The sequence below is a fragment of the Schistocerca serialis genome, chromosome 2 (assembly GCF_023864345.2).
Source record: "Schistocerca serialis cubense isolate TAMUIC-IGC-003099 chromosome 2, iqSchSeri2.2, whole genome shotgun sequence".
Lineage (NCBI taxonomy): Eukaryota > Metazoa > Arthropoda > Insecta > Orthoptera > Acrididae > Schistocerca > Schistocerca serialis.
In genome coordinates, this window is record NC_064639.1 from 840,668,695 (window position 1) to 840,690,279 (window position 21,585).

The 21,585-nt window shown below is 37.4% G+C and overlaps 1 protein-coding gene across 1 annotated transcript in view; it reads left to right on the forward strand.

Moving 5' to 3' along the window:
* The window catches only part of LOC126458111 (mucin-17), a 211,722-nt gene that overhangs the window by 34,988 nt on the left and 155,149 nt on the right, over positions 1-21,585 (forward strand). The window contains exons 5-7 of the mRNA XM_050094940.1: positions 915-1,060; positions 14,167-14,309; positions 16,044-16,195. Coding sequence (XP_049950897.1) covers positions 915-1,060; positions 14,167-14,309; positions 16,044-16,195 — 441 coding nt within the window. The remainder of the gene's footprint in view (positions 1-914; positions 1,061-14,166; positions 14,310-16,043; positions 16,196-21,585) is intronic.

Sequence of the window (21,585 nt, forward strand, 5' to 3'; positions counted from 1 at the left end):
CTGAATCAGCATCATCCCAAATCAGAAGAATTTTATCAGCCTCTTCATACCAAACATGTTTTCCATCAACCCTAAACAGAAAATTAATTCTATGTTTAAATTTTAACCTAAATTGTCAGACAATAGTTTTTTCTACAATTTTCATAATTTATGACTTCTGTTACAATGAACTGATAGTTCTTTCTTTTTATGAATTATGTCAAGACTTGTATGGAAAACTTAAAGATTTGAATACAAATACTGAACTTACTAAATAAAGTCAGCCGACATCTACTTGCCTCACATCAACAATGCCATCTAAAGCTCAACAAATGAATAACCTTCATTGTTGTTAAGTTTTGCCAACTTCAGCCATTTGTTGGCAACACTGAGTTGGTTAAACCAGCTGGGGGTCTTTGAAGACCCCAAGTGCCCACTTTCGTTCCTTCTTGAACTAAGTTATCTAAATTACAGACATAATTAATGTAGGATTTTTTTTTCATAGCGGTCCTTTGTATCTTAACTAGGAAACTTGTGTCAGGGACCACGAGCATCGCAAAATCGGCACCGGAAATATGAGGGGTATGGGATCTGGAAAGACACCTCATTCCTAGCGAAGGGTTAAACTGATGACCTAATATTAAATTCATAGGGTTTCTAATAACTGAATATTTAAATGAAATAAAAATCCTAGGCAAGCCATTGCAAAATGACCAATGATGATGTTTTCCAACCCAGTAAATTATATTTTTTTAAGTTTTCTACAACTTCCTTTTAAATTTGCAGGGCTGATTAGGTTAGTGACATGTATTAGTGCTTGTTTAAATATATTACGTTAGCAACATGTGCTAGTTCTTTTGTAACTTTTTCTTTCTTTCTTTTTTTTTTTTTTTTTTTTTTTTTTTTTTTTTTTTTTTTTTTTTGTCTCATTGCAGAGCATGTATGGCAAGTGACTGTCAAGGAGAAGGGCCTTGGCAACAGCCGCAACATACTGGGCCCATTTTTGCTTTGTCTGACAGACAAGACCCTCAGCTTGGTGCAGTGTGGCCCATCTGAGGATCCACAAACATACGAATTTCCGGTTAGTATCACTGTCAATTACATTGTTGCAGTGTCAAACATTTGGTATGGAGTGTGCTGTTGCTTTTGACTATAAATGATCATCTTTTTGGATTTGATGCTCTTCTTAAATGTACCTTATTAGCATCACGAAAGGTGTGTGCAAAACTACAAATATTCACTAATCAATCCTGTATTGTGGGTCTAATTTTTGCCACAACTAAGGTGTAATATTCTGTTTATCAGTTAGCCAACATGCAATTAACTGCACATGTAAACCAATACTAAATTGATGCATAATTATTACTCCATCAGACGAGTAGAAATAACTTTAGGCTGAAATTCAAATGTAACTGTATTATAATAGTTTTCAGACTGGAAAATAAAAATATCCTGCTGATGATGGCACAAAAAGTGCTGAAACCTATTTGGGGAAAGTAAAACAAGCAAACAGTGTCTTGCATAAGGCAGGATATCTCACCAATTTGTCTATAAATAACAAACAGATGAATTTTAAAGAATATTTTCAGGGTTAGCAATCTCTCTGCATCAGAGGTTCCCAAACATTTCTTCTGACAGAACACTTTCAGAATACTGGTACTTTAAAGGAACATCTTGTGTATTTTCAGAGTTAATAAAATCAATGAAATTTAAAAAAATGAGAAAAACTAGTTTTATTTGGTGATTACTTCAGTTTAAATCATAGCTAATAGGACAGAAATTTTAATAAAATTTTGAAAAATGAGAAAAAATGTCAAAAAATACCACCTCATTATTATAATAGAGGGAAACATTCCACGTAGGAAATATATATCTAAAAACAAAGATGATGTGACTTACCAAATGAAAGTGCTGGCAGGTCGACAGACACACAAACAAACACAACCATACACACAAAATTCAAGCTTTCGCAACAAACTGTTGCCTCATCAGGAAAGAGGGAAGGAGAGGGAAAGACGAAAGGATGTGGGTTTTAAGGGAGAGGGTAAGGAGTCATTCCAATTCCGGGAGCGGAAAGACTTACCTTAGGGGGAAAAAAGGACGGGTATACACTCGCACACACACACATATCCATCCACACATATACAGACACAAGCAGACATTGGTCTTTAAATATGTCTGCTTGTGTCTGTATATGTGTGGATGGATATGTGTGTGTGTGCGAGTGTATACCCGTCCTTTTTTCCCCCTAAGGTAAGTCTTTCCGCTCCCGGGATTGGAATGACTCCTTACCCTCTCCCTTAAAACCCACATCCTTTCGTCTTTCCCTCTCCTTCCCTCTTTCCTGATGAGGCAACAGTTTGTTGCGAAAGCTTGAATTTTGTGTGTATGTTTGTGTTTGTTTGTCCACCTCATTATTATTAATAGTCTCTTGTGGAGCACTTATTTGGTGTTCTGCAGAACATAATTTGGGAAGCCCTGCTGTGCTTAATCTAGTGTTTTCCTTCTTAGCTTATATCTTATATTTTAGTCTGATTTGATCCATTATAAATGGGTTTTGAAAGCCTGCGACTGTAGATACAATAGGTTTGTTTATAAATAAATAAATCTTCTGCTACCAGTCACGATTTTCTTTATTTTACTATTCGCACGACGCGTTTCGAGAAATAATTCCCATTTTCAAGTGCGTTTTTTTGATGTGTGTTAAGCCATTTCTTTTGATGTTGTCAGTGTGTGTGAGTGTGCTTCATTTTGTTGACTTTTACTGTAATACATAAGAAACACGATTTTTAGTTGGGTATCAATTCTTTCTGTGAGGTTAGTGGCTAAAGTTTGAGAACAATTTGTACTTACAGTTTTCTAATGGTCCATTTGTGTAGAGAGTCACACACACTTAACATCACACACAACTTGTACATTTTACACATCGAAAATATCTTATATAAACAAAACAGTTACAAAGATCTTCTTATAGGTAGTTCACAGAGATAACATTATAGGTCTTCCACAGATTATGATATGCTTTTGTACAGAGGTTAATTTATCTTTACAATTTGGCTCATGAATTACTTATACTGATTTTACAATTGTGCTTATTTCTATGTTTTACTATACTTATACTGATTTTACAATTGTGCTTATTTCTATGTTTTACTATAGAAATAAGCACAATTGTAAAATCAGTATTAGTAATTCATGAGCCAAATTGTAGAGATAAATTAACCTCTGTACAAAAGCATATCATAATCTGTGGAAGACCTATAATGTTATCTCTGTGAACTACCTATAAGAAGATCTTTGTAACTGTTTTGTTTATATAAGATATTTTCAATGTGTAAAATGTACAAGTTGTGTGTGATGTTAAGTGTGTGTGACTCTCTACACAAATGGACCATTAGAAAACTGTAAGTACAAATTGTTCTCAAACTTTAGCCACTAACCTCACAGAAAGAATTGATACCCAACTAAAAATCGCGTTTCTTATGTATTACAGTAAAAGTCAACCAAATGAAGCACACTCACACACACTGACAACATCAAAAGAAATGGGTTAACACACACCAAAAAAACGCACTTGAAAATGGGAACTATTTCTCGAAACGCGTCGTGCGAATAGTAAAATAAAGAAAGTCGTGACTGGTAGCAGAAGATTTATTTATTTATAAACAAACCTATTATATTTTAGCATGATATGTTTGTTTAGCCCTGAACCATACCTACAAATTTTGAGCTCAGCGTTCTGCATTATGAAAAGCCTGAAGAAAAACAGTGCAATGGGAGACATGAGAGATATGATACTTTGGAACAGAAGATGTCAGTAGGACATAATTGCACATATAAATTTTAGACAGCATTCAGTTTATTTTTTCATCTGTACTAAAGGCCAGTTACTGTGTGAAAGTCAGTAGTGGTGATCAGAAACGGCTGCAAAAAATAAAAGCAAAGTGAAAATGTAAGATAGAAGAGAGAGACTGTGTTCGTGATTGTGAAAACGAAACTGCAAACATTGTTGTGCTTACAGTTTAAAATTTTCTAATTACAACTGATCATGACATCAAGGACTGAGTTACATCTGAAACATAAATCATATAAGTTCGTTATATCCATTGTGTATGACGAACTTGGAACAAAAATTTAATTTATAAAATCAAAACTGGAAAATGCAAGATGGAATAATAACAATATTATGAAAAGGTTATTTGCTACTTACTGTATAACAGAGATGCTGAGTCGCAGAGAGGCACAACAAAAAGACTATCAAAGCTTTCGGCCAAACAGGCCTTCATGAGAATTAGACAAACCACACACACACACACACACACACACACACACACACACACACACACAACTTCATCTACATTTACATTTAGCCTTTGCAACCACCATGAGGTGCGCATAGCAGAGGGTACATCTACATTTACATTTAGCCTTTGCAAACCACCATGAGGTGCGCATAGCAGAGGGTACATCTCATTGTACTAATTATTAGGGTTCCTACCTGTTCCTTTCATGTATGCGGGAAGAATGATTGTTTGAATGCCTTTGTGTGTGCGGTAATTATTTTAATCTTATTCTCACAATCCGTATGTGAGCAGTACATAGGGGATTGTAGTATATTCCTGGGGTCACCATTTAAAGCCAGGTCTTTGAGCTTTGTTAATAGACTTTCTTGGTATAGTTTACACCTATCTTCAAGAGTCTTCCAGTTCAGTTTCTGCAGAACCTTTGTGACTCTATCACACAAATTAAACAAACTTGTGACTATTCATGCTGCTCTTCTCTTTGTGTGTTCAATACTCCTGTTAGTCCTATTTAGTACAAGTCTCACACATTTGAGCAATACTCTAGGATGTTTGTAAACTGATTGCACTTCCCCAGTATTCTACCAATAAACCAAAGTCTACCATGTGCTTTACCCATGACTGAGCCTATGTAATCATTCCCTTTCATATCCCTACAGACTGTTACACTCAGGTATTGTATGAGTTGGCTGATTCCAGGAGTGACTCATTGATATTTTAGTCATAGGATACTCTTTTTTTGGAAGTGCACAATTTTACATTTCTGAGCATTTAAAATAAGTTGCCAATCTTTACACCACTTTGAAACCTTATCAAGATCTGACTGAATATTTCTGCAGCTACTTTCACATAGTAGTGCAGCTACTTTCACATAGTAGTGCATTATGGATAACTGCATCATCTGCAAAAAAATAAAAAATAAAAATAAAAAAAATCCTATTTCACTGTTAATATTGCCTGTAATTTCATTAATATACAGTATGAACAGCAAGGGTCTCAACACACTTCCCTGAGTTACATCTGAAGTTCTTCATCTGACGATGACTCTTCATCCAAGATAGCATGCTGTGTCCTCCATACCAAAAACTACTCAGTCCAGTCACAAATTTAACTTTTATACCCCATATGATTGAGCTTGTGACAATAAGCGTAGATGTGGTACTGAGTTATATGCTTTTTGGAAATCAAGAAATACTGCATGTACCTGATTCCCTTGACTCAAAGCTTTCAATATGTTATGTGAGAAAAGTGCAAATTGGGTTTCACATGGTCGATGTTTTTGGAATCCATGCTGATTGGCATTGAAGAGGTCATTCTGTTCAAGTTACCTCATTATATTTAAGCTCAGAATATGTTCTAAGATTCAACAACAAATGTATGTCAAGGATATTGGATGGTAGTTTCGTGTATCACTTCTGCTACCCTTCTTGTGCATGGGTGAGACCTGTGCTTTTCTCCAAGAACTGGGCACAGTTTTGTGTTCTAAGGATCTGCAATAGATTATAGTTAGAAGATGGGCTAACTCAGACACAAGTACAGTATACAGGGTGTATACGACACGGGAGATCCGGGAAAAACCCGGGAATTTTTTCATACGGGAGAAAACTGGGAAAAACCCAGGAATTTTTTAGAATTCTGGGAATTTTTCATTGTTTTAGTTTACAGTTAAATTTTTGTAACTTTGACTGGTAAGAACCAATACTCTAACAAAGAATATTACCGTATCTCGCTACTGGAGAATAATACTGCAGCAATAAAAAACAAATGAGAGAAAAAGAAACGAAAATAAAATTTAAGTTGCAAAGGAAATTCACCATATACAACTACAAAACACAGTGCTCTTACAAGCGTCTGCCAACAGCAAAATCTGTCAAAGGCTTTAGGAAGGCTATGCAATGTTTCATAACAACAAATTGCCTCCTATGGGCATGACGTCACAACTTTACATTAGATTCATTTGAGCGGTTGTGAGTGAGCTTATCCACATGTGCAGTTGAGTCTCGTATGAGTAGTATCTTCTCCTGCTTCTGGCTACAGAAGTGTGGCAGTTAGCTGTATAAGCAATAGCAGCAAGCAGCCAGATGTTATCCGGAAAAATTTTACTGGTGCGCCTAAGCTGCCAGATTCACATATGCGCAACAGGCCCGGAACTAGGGGATGGGGGCAAACCGGTTTATCTGTCCCGGGCAATAGTTTCATTGGTGGGGGAGGGGGGGGGGGAATTCATATTATTGAGGAAAAAGACCTTGTTTCACAAAGCCCCTAGCACCCAGCGCACGTTGGTCTATCGATTACTCATATGATTTTGAATGCATCCCTGTTGGTTTTTGAAAGAATTGTAAGTTGATTTTTGAATGCGTGCATAGTGTACGTGATGTCTCTGCTAGGGGAATCCTCGTCGCATCTAGAAATAAACTTTCCTGCAGACAAATACGAGCTGAACGGAATAAAGCCAAACGGATGAATGCCAGTCACTGGGTTTGCAAATGATAGGCATTGTTATAACTACTAGCGAATTCCATAGATTCAGACTACCAGAGTGAAAAAAGCAACTAACAGGAATAACAGGCAACAAAGATTGCGTATTGTCTCCTCCATATGTCCAATAAAATGAAATTTTGACAGAAAATTTTTGGCCAGACTGCTACACTGCTAAGGGCCAGTTATGCAGACCCCGACTAGGAGCCGCTAAAGTTATATTCTGGGAGTAGCGTGGAAAACGTGTTGTACGAACACGTAATAACACCCTACTGTATAAGTAAACTGGTGATGCAATTAACCAGAGAATAAGTTTTGACACTGGCAGGAATAGGTACAGAATTAGTGATAAGATTGTTTGTTAGAACAAGGAAGGAGAAGAAACGGGGACTTACACAAATTACGGGAGAATATGACGATTCAAAATTTATTTAAAAATTTAGTACTACTACTACTAGAGAGTATGAATGAAATGTGAAACTATTTCCTAACACAAAACGTTTTGCTTGTAGTAGGCCTAATAGGCATTTGATATTGGTACTTCGTGAATTGTATTCCGTCGTGTTATAAAAATGACCATTTGTGCCAAAACAGTCTCGTTTATTTGGTGTGTGTAAGAACTGCTGCAATATTGGGCAGGCCTATTTTATTTTATATAGCAGTGACAAAATACGTGTAATGAGATCGAGAAACACACCAGTCTTGGGTACAATTTGTATTAACAGCTTTTCTAGTATTAGACAATGACATTTCATTTTTTCATGTAGCAAAATGTTGACGAACTTTGATGAGGTAGTAGATTCTTTCCCAGAAAGAAAAGTACGCCATATAAAGCTATGGCAAGATTAGAGAGAAAAGAAGCTAGGACTTAACGATTGAAGAAACGTTTACTGTCTTGCGTGTCTCTTCTCTTTACTCATTTTATGTATCCTATATTTAATTTTATGTCACACAAATCAGCAAGTTATTAACTAATAGGCAGTAAAGACTGCAAATTTTCTGAAGAGTTCTTGTTCTGCCGGTTACAAATAATCCCAACCAGTATTAATTCCGAGATTTTTATAAAGAGGAGCAGGATGTCAATAAAGAGGAGCAGGACGTCAAACTGACCGACTGGGAGCAGGAGAGGCACCACAGGACATTTTAATTTCCACTGGTGTGAATATAGTTTGATGGCACCCATTCCATTACAAAATATTACACGTTTGAATTCCACAGAGCAAAATACAAGAGACGTGCGAAGGAAGAATGCTGTGTGGAGAGGCGTGGCACTGCACTTTGCCACACTTAAGACCAAATAACATGTCTTACGTTCCCTCGAATATATATGTTTTATGTATTAGACTCTTCAGAAAGATGTGTGCTACAAAATGAAGATATTTTTTAAAAGTCAATTTTTAAATTTTTGGCATCCTACCTCAAATGCTCAAGGGAGGGGGGAGCGCCACTATCTAATATCGCCCTGGTTCGGAAATATCCTAGATCCGGACCTGATTTACAGAGCAGTCTGAGTTGTAGTGGGAGGTGGTAGTCTCCACGTGACCCATGTTTACGTTAAGTGATTTTGCTGTTTCCTCTTCGTTTATTGCTCTCACTTCAAATGAAAACAAAATGGATTTCTGTGGTCGGGAGCTATCAAGTAAATTAAAATACATTCACATAATTACAGAAGGCTAAAATATGTAATTAGTTTCAGATTTTATTTTGTTTCCTCCTTTCTGACAGTCAAGCCTTAATCGCCTTGCATAACATTGAAGTTATTTTTAGAATGAGATTTTCACTCTGCAGTGGAGTGTACACTGATATGAAATTTCCTGGCAGATTAAAACTGTGTGCCCGACCGATACTCGAACTCGGAACCTTTGCCTTTCACGGGCAAGTGCTCTACCATCTGAGGTAGATGGTAGAGCACTTGCCCGCGAAAGGCAAAGGTCCCGAGTTCGAGTCTCGGTCGGGCACACATTTTTATTCTGCCAGGTAGTTTCGAAGTTATTTTTGTCAGTTTGTTAAAGAAACTTGACTTTTAGTAATCTTTTCTGCTGAGGCAGTCAATTTATTTGAAACAAGTGTTTAATTCCACACTATTGGCTATTTCAACTGTTCGCTGCATTTCAAGTTCACGTTTTCATCTTCTAGCACGTGTGGCATTAAAACCAAACATGAGATAATACAGTGCAGGTACTCCAAGAAAATTTACATCTGAATCTGGACATACGAATGTGCACTTTAAGCCGAATGATGCATTTTAGTATAGTTCACAAAATTCCCATGCTCTTGGAGTGTCCTCTAATGTCTTGTTTCTTTTAAGACATAATGTAAGATCTTTTAATGTTTTACACGTACGAACATACGGGCTTCCTGCGTCATCGTAGCTGCGCAAGCGCTGCAAAACGTGTTATTTGGCACGCTCTGGCAACTGCTGAAACGATTCTGTTTCTAACAGGTCACAGGAAAATATTGCAAATGGTTGTTTGGAAAACATTACTTTCAAAGTAAATTTCCTTTTACGCAAGATGAACTCTGTGCACGCAAATGTCCAATGAATTTCCTAAATCACAGAGCATTTGACTCTCATTAAAAAATCAAATATTTGAGGATGACCATTTAGAATATTTTTGAGCCCAGAAGATCAAACATTCATGTCGTTAAAAAATTTACTGGCACATTTTTGTGATGTATCTTTAAAGTGTAACACGCGCAAAAATGATCATTATGTATTAAAGCTTAGCTTCTCTTGCAGCTTATTAATCTTAGTGACCAATATTATACGTAAAAGCTTTTCTTTTCTTGTAGCAACATTACATATATATTTGTATATTAATTTAAACCATTACCTTTTCCTATTTGTGTGTTCGCGCTACTTTACAGTGATGTTGCTATTGGCTGACTACATCATGTGTCCTATGATCTGAATATCCGCTGTCATCGGCTGGCGAGATCGCTTGACACGAGCTACAACTGGCTTACAAAAGCGCATCGCAATCTTGATTTCAATCCTTCGGAAAGTAACATGCGGTGTTTGGTGGAATTCGAATTTATATTTTAGTAATACGAAAATATGCAGTGTACATGTTGCTGCACATCACACATCTTTCTAAAACGTGTTTTTTTTCCCCGAGTTTCCTTTTCTAAAGTGCCGGGAAATTCTACGCCGGTGTATAAAACCACAACCATTTAAAGGATTGATAAGTTTTATAGTTTTGGGGAAAAGTATACTGCTACTTAACACAAAAAAACTGTATTTTCATCTGGGAGAAAGTGTATTTTCAACTGGGAAATCCGGGAATTTTTTTTCATTGTCCACGTATAAACCCTGAGTATAGAATCTGACAGGGATTCCATTGAGCCCTAGAGTTTTGTTCAGTTTTAACAATTTAGCTGTTTCACAACAACACTGTCACTAATACCTATTTCATTCATCTTTTCAGTAGTATGAGGATTAAATTGGGGCAATTCTTTTGGGTTTTGCTTTGTAAAGGAACATTTGAAAATAGAGTTAGACAATTCAGCTGTTGATTTGCTATCCTTAATGTCTCACTCACTAGGACTGGACACTAACTTAGGTCATAGTTTTTTATTCAGGCAATTTTCAGCAGTTGTTATCTGTTTCAAAAAACTCATGGCACTGAACTGCATTAAATTGATTTTATTAGTACTACCGATTTCGACCATAAGCCATCTTCTGGTACCTAACAACACAACATTCCAATTTGTAGAACAAAATTAAGACAACACAAATTGGTGCGTAGTAGTCACATAATAATATACGTATGAAAATCACTTAAAACATTTCATTTGTCATGAATATTGAAACACAAATCATTGAATATTTTCATCCACATGAAACATGTAATAAAAAACTCATTCATAGCATTTACAAGTACAGCATTCATCCTATTCATATGAAATGACAACAAATACAAAGTGACTTGGCATCACAGCCCAAAAATATCATGATGCCGAAGCTGTAGCTATGAAGATATATCGATATGTACATTATTCGGTTACAAAAAGTGTGACAAGTAATGTAAGGGAAGCTAAAAATTATCTTCACTATCATCGTATAGTATAGTATTTTTTTTTTATTTTTTAAATACAGTCATGGCACACTGACACACAGAAAAAAAGACATAATGAAAAGCATACATCAAGATCTCAGTTAACCTGGTCACTATGTAAAAACTCAGAATGTGACATTGTATAAATTACAGTATTACAGTATTGTACAAATTATAGTACAGACTTAAAAAAAAAAAAGAGGCCTAACATAAAAATGATCCCATAACAATCGCATACAAAAAGTTAGTAACATAATAAGGTGAGATCTTGTAATTGTGTGGCTCATCCAAGTTCACAAGCCTTTCCAGCTCTCTTTAACTTGCTGATGATATAGAAGACATATATGAATCATTATTCTGTAAATGTATAATAAAGGTACAAAGAGTGAAGAAGTAAGGTACTGGAATTCCTGAACCCATGGTAATTAGATCAACAAACCATACTTATCTGTAAAGTATGTTGAATAGTTTGGATAAGTATGGTCAATGGAGACCTTGATGTATGCTTTTCATTATAGAATGATTGCTGCACTAGTAGTTTTTTATTGCATGTTTCATGTGGATTAAAATATTCATTGCTTTGTGTTTCAATATTCATAATAAATGAAATGTTTGAAGTGATTTTCGTAAATATATTATTATGTGGTTGCTAGGCACTAACTTGTGTTGTCTTAATGTTGTTCTACAAATTGGTATGTTGTGTTGTTAGGTACTAGGTAATGGATTATAGCCAAAACCGATAGTACAATAAAATCCAGTTAATGGAGTTGAGTGTCATGAGTTTTTTGAAACTAACTTTGGTGCCATTATCAGCCTTTACATACGATTCACATTTCTTTGGGTTTTGTGAAAGATTATTTGACAGTATTCTGCCTTGGTAGTCACTGAAGGCATCACGCACTGTTGTCTCGACAGCCAGACACGTTTCATTTAGCATTTCTCTATTTATAGCCCCACGCTTTGTTTTACACCTTTCATGTAGTAATCTCTATTTAACACGTAGCCATAATCTCTGATTGCCAAAGCCTGATTGCAATCAGGCTGGGAGTTGGGGGTAAGAAGGAGGCTGTGGCAGGGTGGGGGAGAGATAGCATGGTGGGGGTGGAGGATGGTAAAGTGCTACTCGTGGGAGCATACAGGGATGAAGTGGGGAGTGAGTAGGGTAACTTGGTGCAATCGGGGGGTTAGACAGGGGGGGGGGGGGGGGGGCTGTGGAAAAGGAAAGAAGTAAAAAGATAGTAGATGCATTGGTGGAATAGAGGACTCTGTAGTGCTGGAATGAAATAGGGAAGGTGACTGGTGGATAAAGGATAATGACTAATGAAGGTTGATGCCAAGAGGGTTACATGAGTGTAGGATATGCTGTAGGAACATTTTCCATCTGAGTAATTCAGAAATATTGGTGTTTATGGGAAGGATCCAGATGCCACAGGCTGTGAAGCAGTCTTTGAAATGAAGAACGTCGTGTTCGGCAGCGTGCTCAGCAACAGGGTGGTCCAGCTGTTTCTTGGGCACAGTTTGTCATTGGCCATTCATGTGGACAGACAGATTTTTGGTTGTCATGGCTGGTTTCACATGCAGCCCTGCCTTTGATAGGATAGGTGATGCTTGTGACCAAACTGGAGTAGGTAATGGTGGGATGATATACAGGGCAGGTATTTCATCTAGGTCTGTTACAGAGATATGAGCCATGAAGCTTGGGGTTGGGAGCAGGAGCTATGTTGGGATGGACAAGGATATCATGCAGGTTCAGTGGGTGACAGAATACCACTGTGGGAGGGGTGGGAAGGATAGTGGGTAGGACATTCCTCATTTCAGGGCACGACGAGTTGTAGTCAAAATCCTGTGGAGAATGTGATTCAGTTGCTCCAGTCCTGGGTGGTATTGAGCCATGCTCCTCTCTGGCTGGGTAGTGACTGGAGCAAATGAATCACATTCTTCACCAGGGTTTTGACTGCCTGTCTGCAACTTAACATGTCTTCCTTACGGTAAGTAGCAATCCGTCTCTTCTTACGATTGCTGATGTCCCTACTTGAAGTTGCCAGGTAGATGTAGCCAGCATCTCAACGTAAGATCAAGACATAATTTACAAGACAAGAACATCAATTTGATAGTATAATGCTGTGGCCAAACACGAAAACCACCTCTCATTTTTTAGTATATTTGTTATGACTATTGAATTCTATGAAATGCTATATTGGCACATGAGAATAGAGACTGCTCACACCAGTAAGAAACTATTTGTTGTGGTGTGTTAGTACAATATTGGTTTCTTACCTTGAATTGTATCCTTATTCTGTTAACAGCTTCATTCAAAAAAAGTGTCATTCAAATCAATCAACGTGGTGGTAGTGGACAAGCAACTTTCTACTGATGTATTCGTGGGCTTCATTGCAAAATATCATGTACAGATCACACACTTTAATTTGACCCCTGAGCAGAGGATGCTGGGAATGCAGCTCATAGTACCTTGGCTATTGAGACAAGCCCTTCCTTCTTTTTCCAGAAGAGCCAGTTTACAGCTTATAAAAGAAACAAACTTATAATGGGTTAATGTGTTATAGGAGTGACGCAAAAGTTGATGGCGAGCTACTAGAAGGAACAGGTAGTGTTTCTTCGCCCATTTTTGTGAATAATATTAACAGTCACTATACACAAATCAGCACTAGTTTCACAATAGCTACTTGTTGCTACATTGCACAAAACTGTTACATAACTAATGTTGCCAAACATTTAGAAGCAGTACAAAGCCATGGACTTTCACAGATCAGAAGTGAGCCAATTTAAAGTGTGCAATCTGTACGAGATCTGACAAAAAACAAGCGAGATAATGTTGTAACCAAATATGTTCAGTTAGTAGTTGTCATCTTCGAAGTAGACACTTTTGAGTCAGAATTCATCTGCATTTATTCCGTTAATTGCTCAACATTTCTGTACATCTTTTTCTGGTCTGCACAGAAACTTTGCCTTCCAAATGTGTTTTTAACAGTTTTTCTACTTTCATTGAACTGATCGATGTATCTGAAGTTTATCATAGCATAATGACTAATTTCAAGGTTGAAAAGTAGTCACGGTCTAATGAGCCACAACAATTAGTTACTCAGTAATGCAGATAATCATCTTTTTTTTTTGCGTTGAGGCAATATGTTTATTATAAAATACAATTCTGTCATGTTCATGACATTATGTTTATATTTCTTAAGATTTGAACCTTTTCTAAGCAGCAGTGTGCTGTTTGAATTAATAACTCAGTTTAAAATATTATGTTATTTATTTTCTGAGAAACATATCCAGAAAAGTGTTTTTACAAATTAGTGCCATCTAAATGACACACTGATTTGGCTTTATAGTTGAATGGTATTCGGCGATGCGGGTACTCGGACTGCTTTTTCTATATGGAAGTTGGCCGTTCTTCATGCACAGGAGCTGGTGACCTGTGGATGCAGACTGAAGATACCAACATTGCCCAGAATATGCATGATGCAATCCTCCAGTATGTATTCTCTTCTGCTTGGCCACCAGTGATGTTGCATGTCTCCTTTAACTTATATTATTTTTTCTCTGCATGTTATTGTGTTTCTGATAGTGTTTTATAGTAAATTTGCTTTTGTCACTATTCATTGCCTTCTTATAGTAGCACTTAAATAGGCCATGATGATATACGATTGAATATTACATTTTAGAGCTAGAACAATCGAACATATATACAGAATGAAACTTAGTGATAAGAAGATGAGGAATATTATAAAATGATAACTTAGAGGGTTTGACTATTTAACTGCCTCTCATTTGAAAACAACCGGACGAGGTGGCGTACTGGTTAGCATGCTGGTTTGCATTTGGGAGAACAACGATTCTGTCTGGCCATCAAGATTTAGGTTTTCCATGATTTCTTGAAATTGCTCCAGGCAAATGCCGGGATGGTTACTTTGAAAATGGCATGGCCAATTTCCTTCTCCATCCTTTCGTAACCCAAGCTTACGCTCCATCTCTGTTAATGGGACATTAAACTCTTAATCTTCCTTCTCCTCCCGTAATTTTAAAGTGTACTTTTTAACTGTAACATCCAGATGTTTTTAATTTTTTCAGTCTCCTCTGGCCAGTAACAGACATTTTTATTACATGTTGGGCATCTTGGAAAATTGTGAAGTATTAAGTTATCCCTCCGGTATTCAGAAAAGTGTTTTTTATTATATTCAACTTCTGAATGTATTTTTATCTTTCTAAACAAGGAGTTGGGTGAAACATTATTATTGACACACAGCTGACAGTTTGAATCAGAAATAAATGTTTCACAACTACATACCCACCTCCATAGTCGAAGAAGCTAACGCATGCTTGTGGGATGGAATTTAGTTCTAAAATGACCATTTCAGATACTTGAGGTAATAAAAGTATCAGTGTCAATATCTGACAAACATGGTGACGCAGATTCTCTGAACACCAGACTTGTGCTCCTCTGTAGATCCACACACAAGAGTGTGTTCTGATACGTGTTGGTGTCATGTGCTGTGGCTTAATTCACAAAAATATGGCAGCTGTAACATTCGCCAGCATCAGTCCAAGCTTGTGCCTTGGTTTCCTCTTTCCGATGATTGTCATAGCTGACATACATGGTTGCTTTTGCGTGTAATTTGGCAGTGGCCTATAAATATGAATTTGCCCAGTTGTGGTGATCAAATAAATTTTAATTTTTGACAAACTCTTACAACCCAGGTGAAGCTGTGGTTTAAAGCTTTTACAGGCTCGTACTAGCTGTGGAATTAAAAGCCACAACACTGGTGAAGCTATGGTTTAAAGATTTTGCAGGCTCTTACTAGCTGTGGAATTAAAAGCCAAGAAGTTGACTAGAACTGTTATTTCATTAAAATTGTGGCTGGTTCTCTGTAGGAGTTGTGTAAACTCCTGGAATACATTAGCAAATCTTGATCAAATAGAGAAGTTTGTATTTTCGCATTTTTACCAGTCAGAAATAAGATTGAAGGTTTTACCAAATGGAAGAGACTTAAAAAGAACTAAATCACATATGGTACCAGCCCAGGTTTGTATTCGTATATTCACACTTGTGGAAAAGGGATTGGTATTTTCATTTCTTAATGTAATGTTGTATTTAAAGGACTTCTCTTCAGGCAGGCATGATAATAAGGCAGAAATGTGAAGGAGCTCTATAAAAAATGTCAATCTGGTACATAGCTGGTCAGTGATTGCTTTTTTTCTTTTGTATCAGTGCAATGAGTAGCAGTCGTGAGGACTCAGGCAGTATAAGTGTCAGTGGTAATTCACGTCCTCGCACACGCTCGTCACCAGGGAGTGACGCCGCACGGCCATGCCGCAGGCAGGGTCACACTGTGTCAGGAAAGCCACCACACTACTCTGCAGGTAACTAGATGGAGAATAGTTATCATTGTATTGTCAGTGTACTCCCTCTTATACACTAAAGTTTTATTGGTGCTATGTAATGTGAAAAGTCTCTGCTTGCCAGAAAATCATTCTAACTTAGCAAATAGCAACTCCTGAAAGTACAAGTACAGCATGATTTAAACTAGATCTATTTATTATGCAAAGGAAGAATGTGAAAAATGATGGGGTTGGGAATTTCATAAGCAGCAGGTAGGAACGGAAATTTGACAGTGGATGGTAATAGGTGGAAGTTTTAAATTATCTCATTATTCATTGTTGGTCTGCTGATCAGGAAGGTGAATGTTCAGGGATGTGGAATGAAGGTATTCTCAGGACCACACATTCCACTTATTACTGCACGGTCTTTGATTTGTGTAGCTGCAGTCCCTTGCACTCTCTGGACTTTGTTCTGTCAAATTATATAGATAGTGTTTTGATCATTTAAGTCAGAAACCCATCAGTAAGTACATGTGTACACTAAATTCATTTCTTTGTCCCTTAATCATTTTTGTGTGTAATAATGGTCAGCAGCATCGCTTCCATCTGTGAAAGAGCATTAACAGTTTCTCAACATCAGGTCAACTACTTTCACCTGTGTTGTTTATTTGGTCCAGGAAATCATTTTTAGTACATGTGATGTAGTACATGGGGTAAACATAATTAATGATTTCAGTAGCAGTTGTGACTACATGTTCAACAAATTAAGAGTGCACAATAAATTGACACTACATTTCTTGTACATATGATAGTAGCAGTTTTTAAGTGAGAGTACCTGAGCAACACAGTCAAAGTAAATTATAGTACAAAGTGATATAATACACAAATAACAATATCTGATAAATGAGATTTTACTTACTATGATGATCTAAAAATACAGAGAGAGTAGAAGTAGTGGTCAAGTAGGAACTGTTTTAACTTTACTTTAAATGTGTTTAATGTCAGTATGCATTTTAACTAAGAAGGCATTTGTTTACATAATATAATTCCAGTATGATATACTTCTCTTTTTGGTAAGTTTGTGTTTGCTGTGTTTGCACGCAGGTTAAGCATCTGCCTGGTCTCCTGTACATTTGCAGGTTTTTTCAATTATTAAGATGTTTCCTGTGTGTGTGTGTGTGTGTGTGTGTGTGAGAGAGAGAGAGAGAGAGAGAGAGAGAGAGAGAGAGAGAGAGAGAGTGGGGGCAGTATTTCAGATTTTAAAAAGTGTGAACTCAATGGAAAGTACGTGACTCATAAACTGGATTAGATTTCGGTTTCTACCAGAAAGCACTTCTTTCTGACCACGGTATTTTCAGATAAATACTCATTTAATTGCTAACTAATGAGGGTAAAGTGAAAAGTTTTTAGTTTTTAAGCGAGAAATATGCTTGTTGTTTTGTGTAAATGCACTGACATCAGACCACTTCCCCTAACATTTTTCCAGCAAGTACTTTCCATTCGTAAGTATGGTTCTCGGTGGTTTTTAAAATTCTAATCTATGTTTGTGAGAATGTATTTATTGGTCTGAAAGCATTTTTCAGCTAGGATTTTTTTCAAAGTCTGCAACATATGGAACTCGTAGGTTGCCAGATATGGTGAATAGAGAGGATGTTCCAACAATTTGTACTTAAGTTCTACGGTGTTTGCCATTGCTGCAGCATATTTGTCTGCAATTGCATGTACATGACTTTTCTTTGTTCTCTTTTTGCAATCAAGGTGTTCTGTCTCATATTTTTTGCTTCCATCTAGTTCGGGAGACTCGTATGATATTTCCTAATTATTGTTGTACTCTTTGCAAAGTAATCAATCAGGAAAATCTACTTCGTGCCACAGAAAAAATTAAATTGGTTCCACGGCGTCTTTTTTTATTTACAGTGTGGCCTCGAGTCCATGATAGCAAATTGGAGTATAAAATCAACTATATTCTTTTTTTTAATAGAATCCAAACATAGCTGAAAATTTTACTTTCCACCATCATTCAGCGTATGATGTGCTAGCTTTATAGAGTTTTCACAGTGTTAACTGTGAATGTACCATACTCTTTCTATTTTGTGCACCATTTCAGTTATTTCATCTGTGGTTGGGTTGCTGTTAACATGGCGCACCTGCAAGAGAAGTAAGGTCAAATTTTAATTCAGTATATTTGCTCTGAAATGTTGGAATCGAAATAGATTTGTACCTATTGCTGCGGTCCAGTGTCGAATCTGTACTGCAAATGAATGCGTGGTCCATTACGACCTTGCAGACCAGTGCTGTAGAATGCGCTGGTGAGATAGGCACACACCAAGGACACAGGCACAAAGAGGACACAAGAACTGGCAACAACAAAGAATGTAAGAGGATTTGAGGATTAACTGGGGGAGCTACACTAGTTCCCTTACTCATTGTGTTCCTAGAGCACTTAGTTCACACAGCTGCCAGCTACACTGCTCCCTCATATTCGACAGTGGAGTTCTTGTTGCTACTTCTGTGTGATGTTGTAGGATTTCAAAGGTCAGTGAGCAGCTACTGAAACAGATATGTTGTTTGACCAAAGGCCTGCAATAATTGCCAACAAGGACTTGGTGAGACACAATGATGGAAGACACAAGCAAACAAGAGGTCAAGGGGATATATAATTTACTTGTTCCTACAGCCAGTACCTGTGCTGCTCCTAAGTTTTGATTGATACAATTTGCTGTGTAAATAAATAACCTCTGTGGCAGATTAATAGTATTATGGGAGTTGTATATGTTTTACCTGTTGACAGCTATTCTCTTGCCGTTGGTCATCAATTGCATTGCTCCAGCGCTGCAAGTTGCCCTTACTGAGGTGTTAGATACATTGCTGTTGTTATCTTATGAATATAACTCTGTGCTGAAGCACTGGAATTCTTTAAGTTTTCTTTTAATCGCTGTGCTAAACATTTAGCCCATGTAGTTTGTGTATCAAATCTCACTGGACTGTCACTTTCACTATGCCTGCCAGTTGTGTCCATATAGACGTGAGGGTCTTGATTCATCACTGCTGAGCTACATTAGCGATATGCTAGCAGCGATGCTGTACCATAAACTTTCATAATCAGACGCGTTTGTGTGTGAGGAGGACAATCCAATTATGTAACAACAGATCTGAGGAATACTTAGTGCATTGTTGATAACCATGTTGATCTTACAATGAGCAGACTGTAGTAACAGCACTTTGCTCTGCTGACACGTGCTGTGTTACAACTATTAAGCCACTCGCCTTCTTGGTTATCGAGCCTGTTCTAAAATGAATATTCCCATTCTCTCCTCTATCCCCTTTACTCTAGTGTTGTTACTCATCCACTTTACCAGGTCTTGCTTGTGACTGGAAGTGTCACTCTGTTTTGGTGGAAAATCAAAGATTTTTGTGATTCTTTATCTGCCCAAAGTAGTTTTGCCATTAAAAGGTTAAGAAATGCAAAGAGGTTAGCTAGAGAGATGATTGAATGCTCACTTCACTTCTGTGTTGAGAAAGTAATTGAGCTAGACTGCTTCAAAGTATTTGATAGAATAAGAAATGAAGTGGATAATAGATCTCCCATATTTCCAGAATGAGATTTTCACTCTGCAGAGTGAAAATCTCATTCCGGAAACATCCCCCAGGCTGTGGCTAAGCCATGTCTCTGAAATATCCTTTCTTTCAGGAGTGCTAGTTCTGCAAGGTTCGCAGGAGAGCTTCTGTAAAGTTTGGAAGGTAGGAGACAAGGTACTGGCAGAAGTAAAGCTGTGAGTACCGGGCGTGAGTCGTGCTTCGGTAGCTCAGTTGGTAGAGCACTTGCCCGCGAAAGGCAAAGGTCCCAAGTTCGAGTCTCGGTCTGGCACACAGTTTTAATCTGCCAGGAAGTTTCAGATCTCACATATGTCATACCATATCATTGACTTTATTTTCTATCAGGAAACTTCATAAATAAAAGCTTTGTATCTTATTTTGTAAAGTATGCAGGTGATTTTGGTGTAAGATACACCACAGATATTGTTGCATAGGAGCTGAAATAGCTGCTTTCAAGTTCCAAGTGAAAGAGTGGATGGAAAGCATATTTTGAAAGTTTTTTTAAAGTACAGAGTAAGAGACTCTTATCTGAGCATCAAAATAGCTTTGAGAACATTTATGAAAACACCAGTGACTGTAGCATTTTTTGAACACAGTTACAGCAAACTAAAGTCGAAAAAAAAAATTACTTACGGTCAAAATATGGATAAAAGTAGACTGTCAATTTAAGCTGTATATTTATCAACAGAATACAACACAGCTGCTAAACATGACTTTAGCAATATAATCAATGAGTCTGCTCTGCTTGAAACAAGGAAATTCAACATAAAGTTGCAATAAAAACACAATGCGTTGTGAAGGGACATTTTGTCAACTCTTTTTTCTTTTATTTCTAATTAATAATTTATGTACTGTTAATGATTTATGTGGAGAAAAAACTGTTGAAAGGTGTTGGTGTGGGAGGGGGATGACAGGTTGGGCATTTCTGCCAGGGATGTAGGGTCACTTCAAGCTCTGGCATGAACAAGTGTGGTCTTCCAGTACATCCATTGTATTGCATTGTCCAGTACAAACTCTGTGCTTTGCTGACGTTCTTCTGTCCATTTTCATATACAAGTACTGTTGTTGTAGCAATGTATAATTAAAATGTTGTAGTATGAGAAACCTATTTTTCGTACATTGATCATTCTTATTCACTTGCTGATATTGCACCCTTTGGTGCCAGTGAGGCACACTGACACTTGCTTTCAAAATTCAGTTTTCCTGACAGCTTTTCACAGGTTGAGCTTATCATAGCACTGACTTTTCCAGCCGCATCAGAAGGTGTTGCTGAGCCATTACATAAACCATCCCTCTGCGGTCTTAACCAGTTATTGAAACTTCCTGGCAGATTAAAATTGTGTGCCCCTTTGCCTTTTGCAGTCAAATGCTTTACTGACTGAGCTATCCTAGCGTGACTCACGACCTGTCCTCATAGCTTTACTTCCTCCGGTTTGTCATCTCCTACCTATCCAATATCACTAAAGTTCTCTTGCACAAGGCAAATGATTTTGGAAACAACTTGCATAAGGCAAAGGGTTTTGGAAACAATACCTCATGCTTTGGCTAAGCTGTGTCTCCATAGTATCCTTCCTTCCAGCAGTGCTAGTCCAGAACTTCTGTAAAACTGGGAGGGTAGGAAATGGGTACTGACAGAAGTAAAGCTGTGAGGGTGGGCTGTGAGTCATGCTTAGCCGGTAGAGAACTTGGTCACAAAGGCGTAGGTCCCAGATTCGAGTCCCAGTACGGCACATAGTTTTAATCTGCCAGGAAGTTTCGTATCAGCACACTCTCTGCTGCAGAGTGAAAATTCATTGTGTTTAAAAGTTATTGATGTAATAATTATAACATAGATA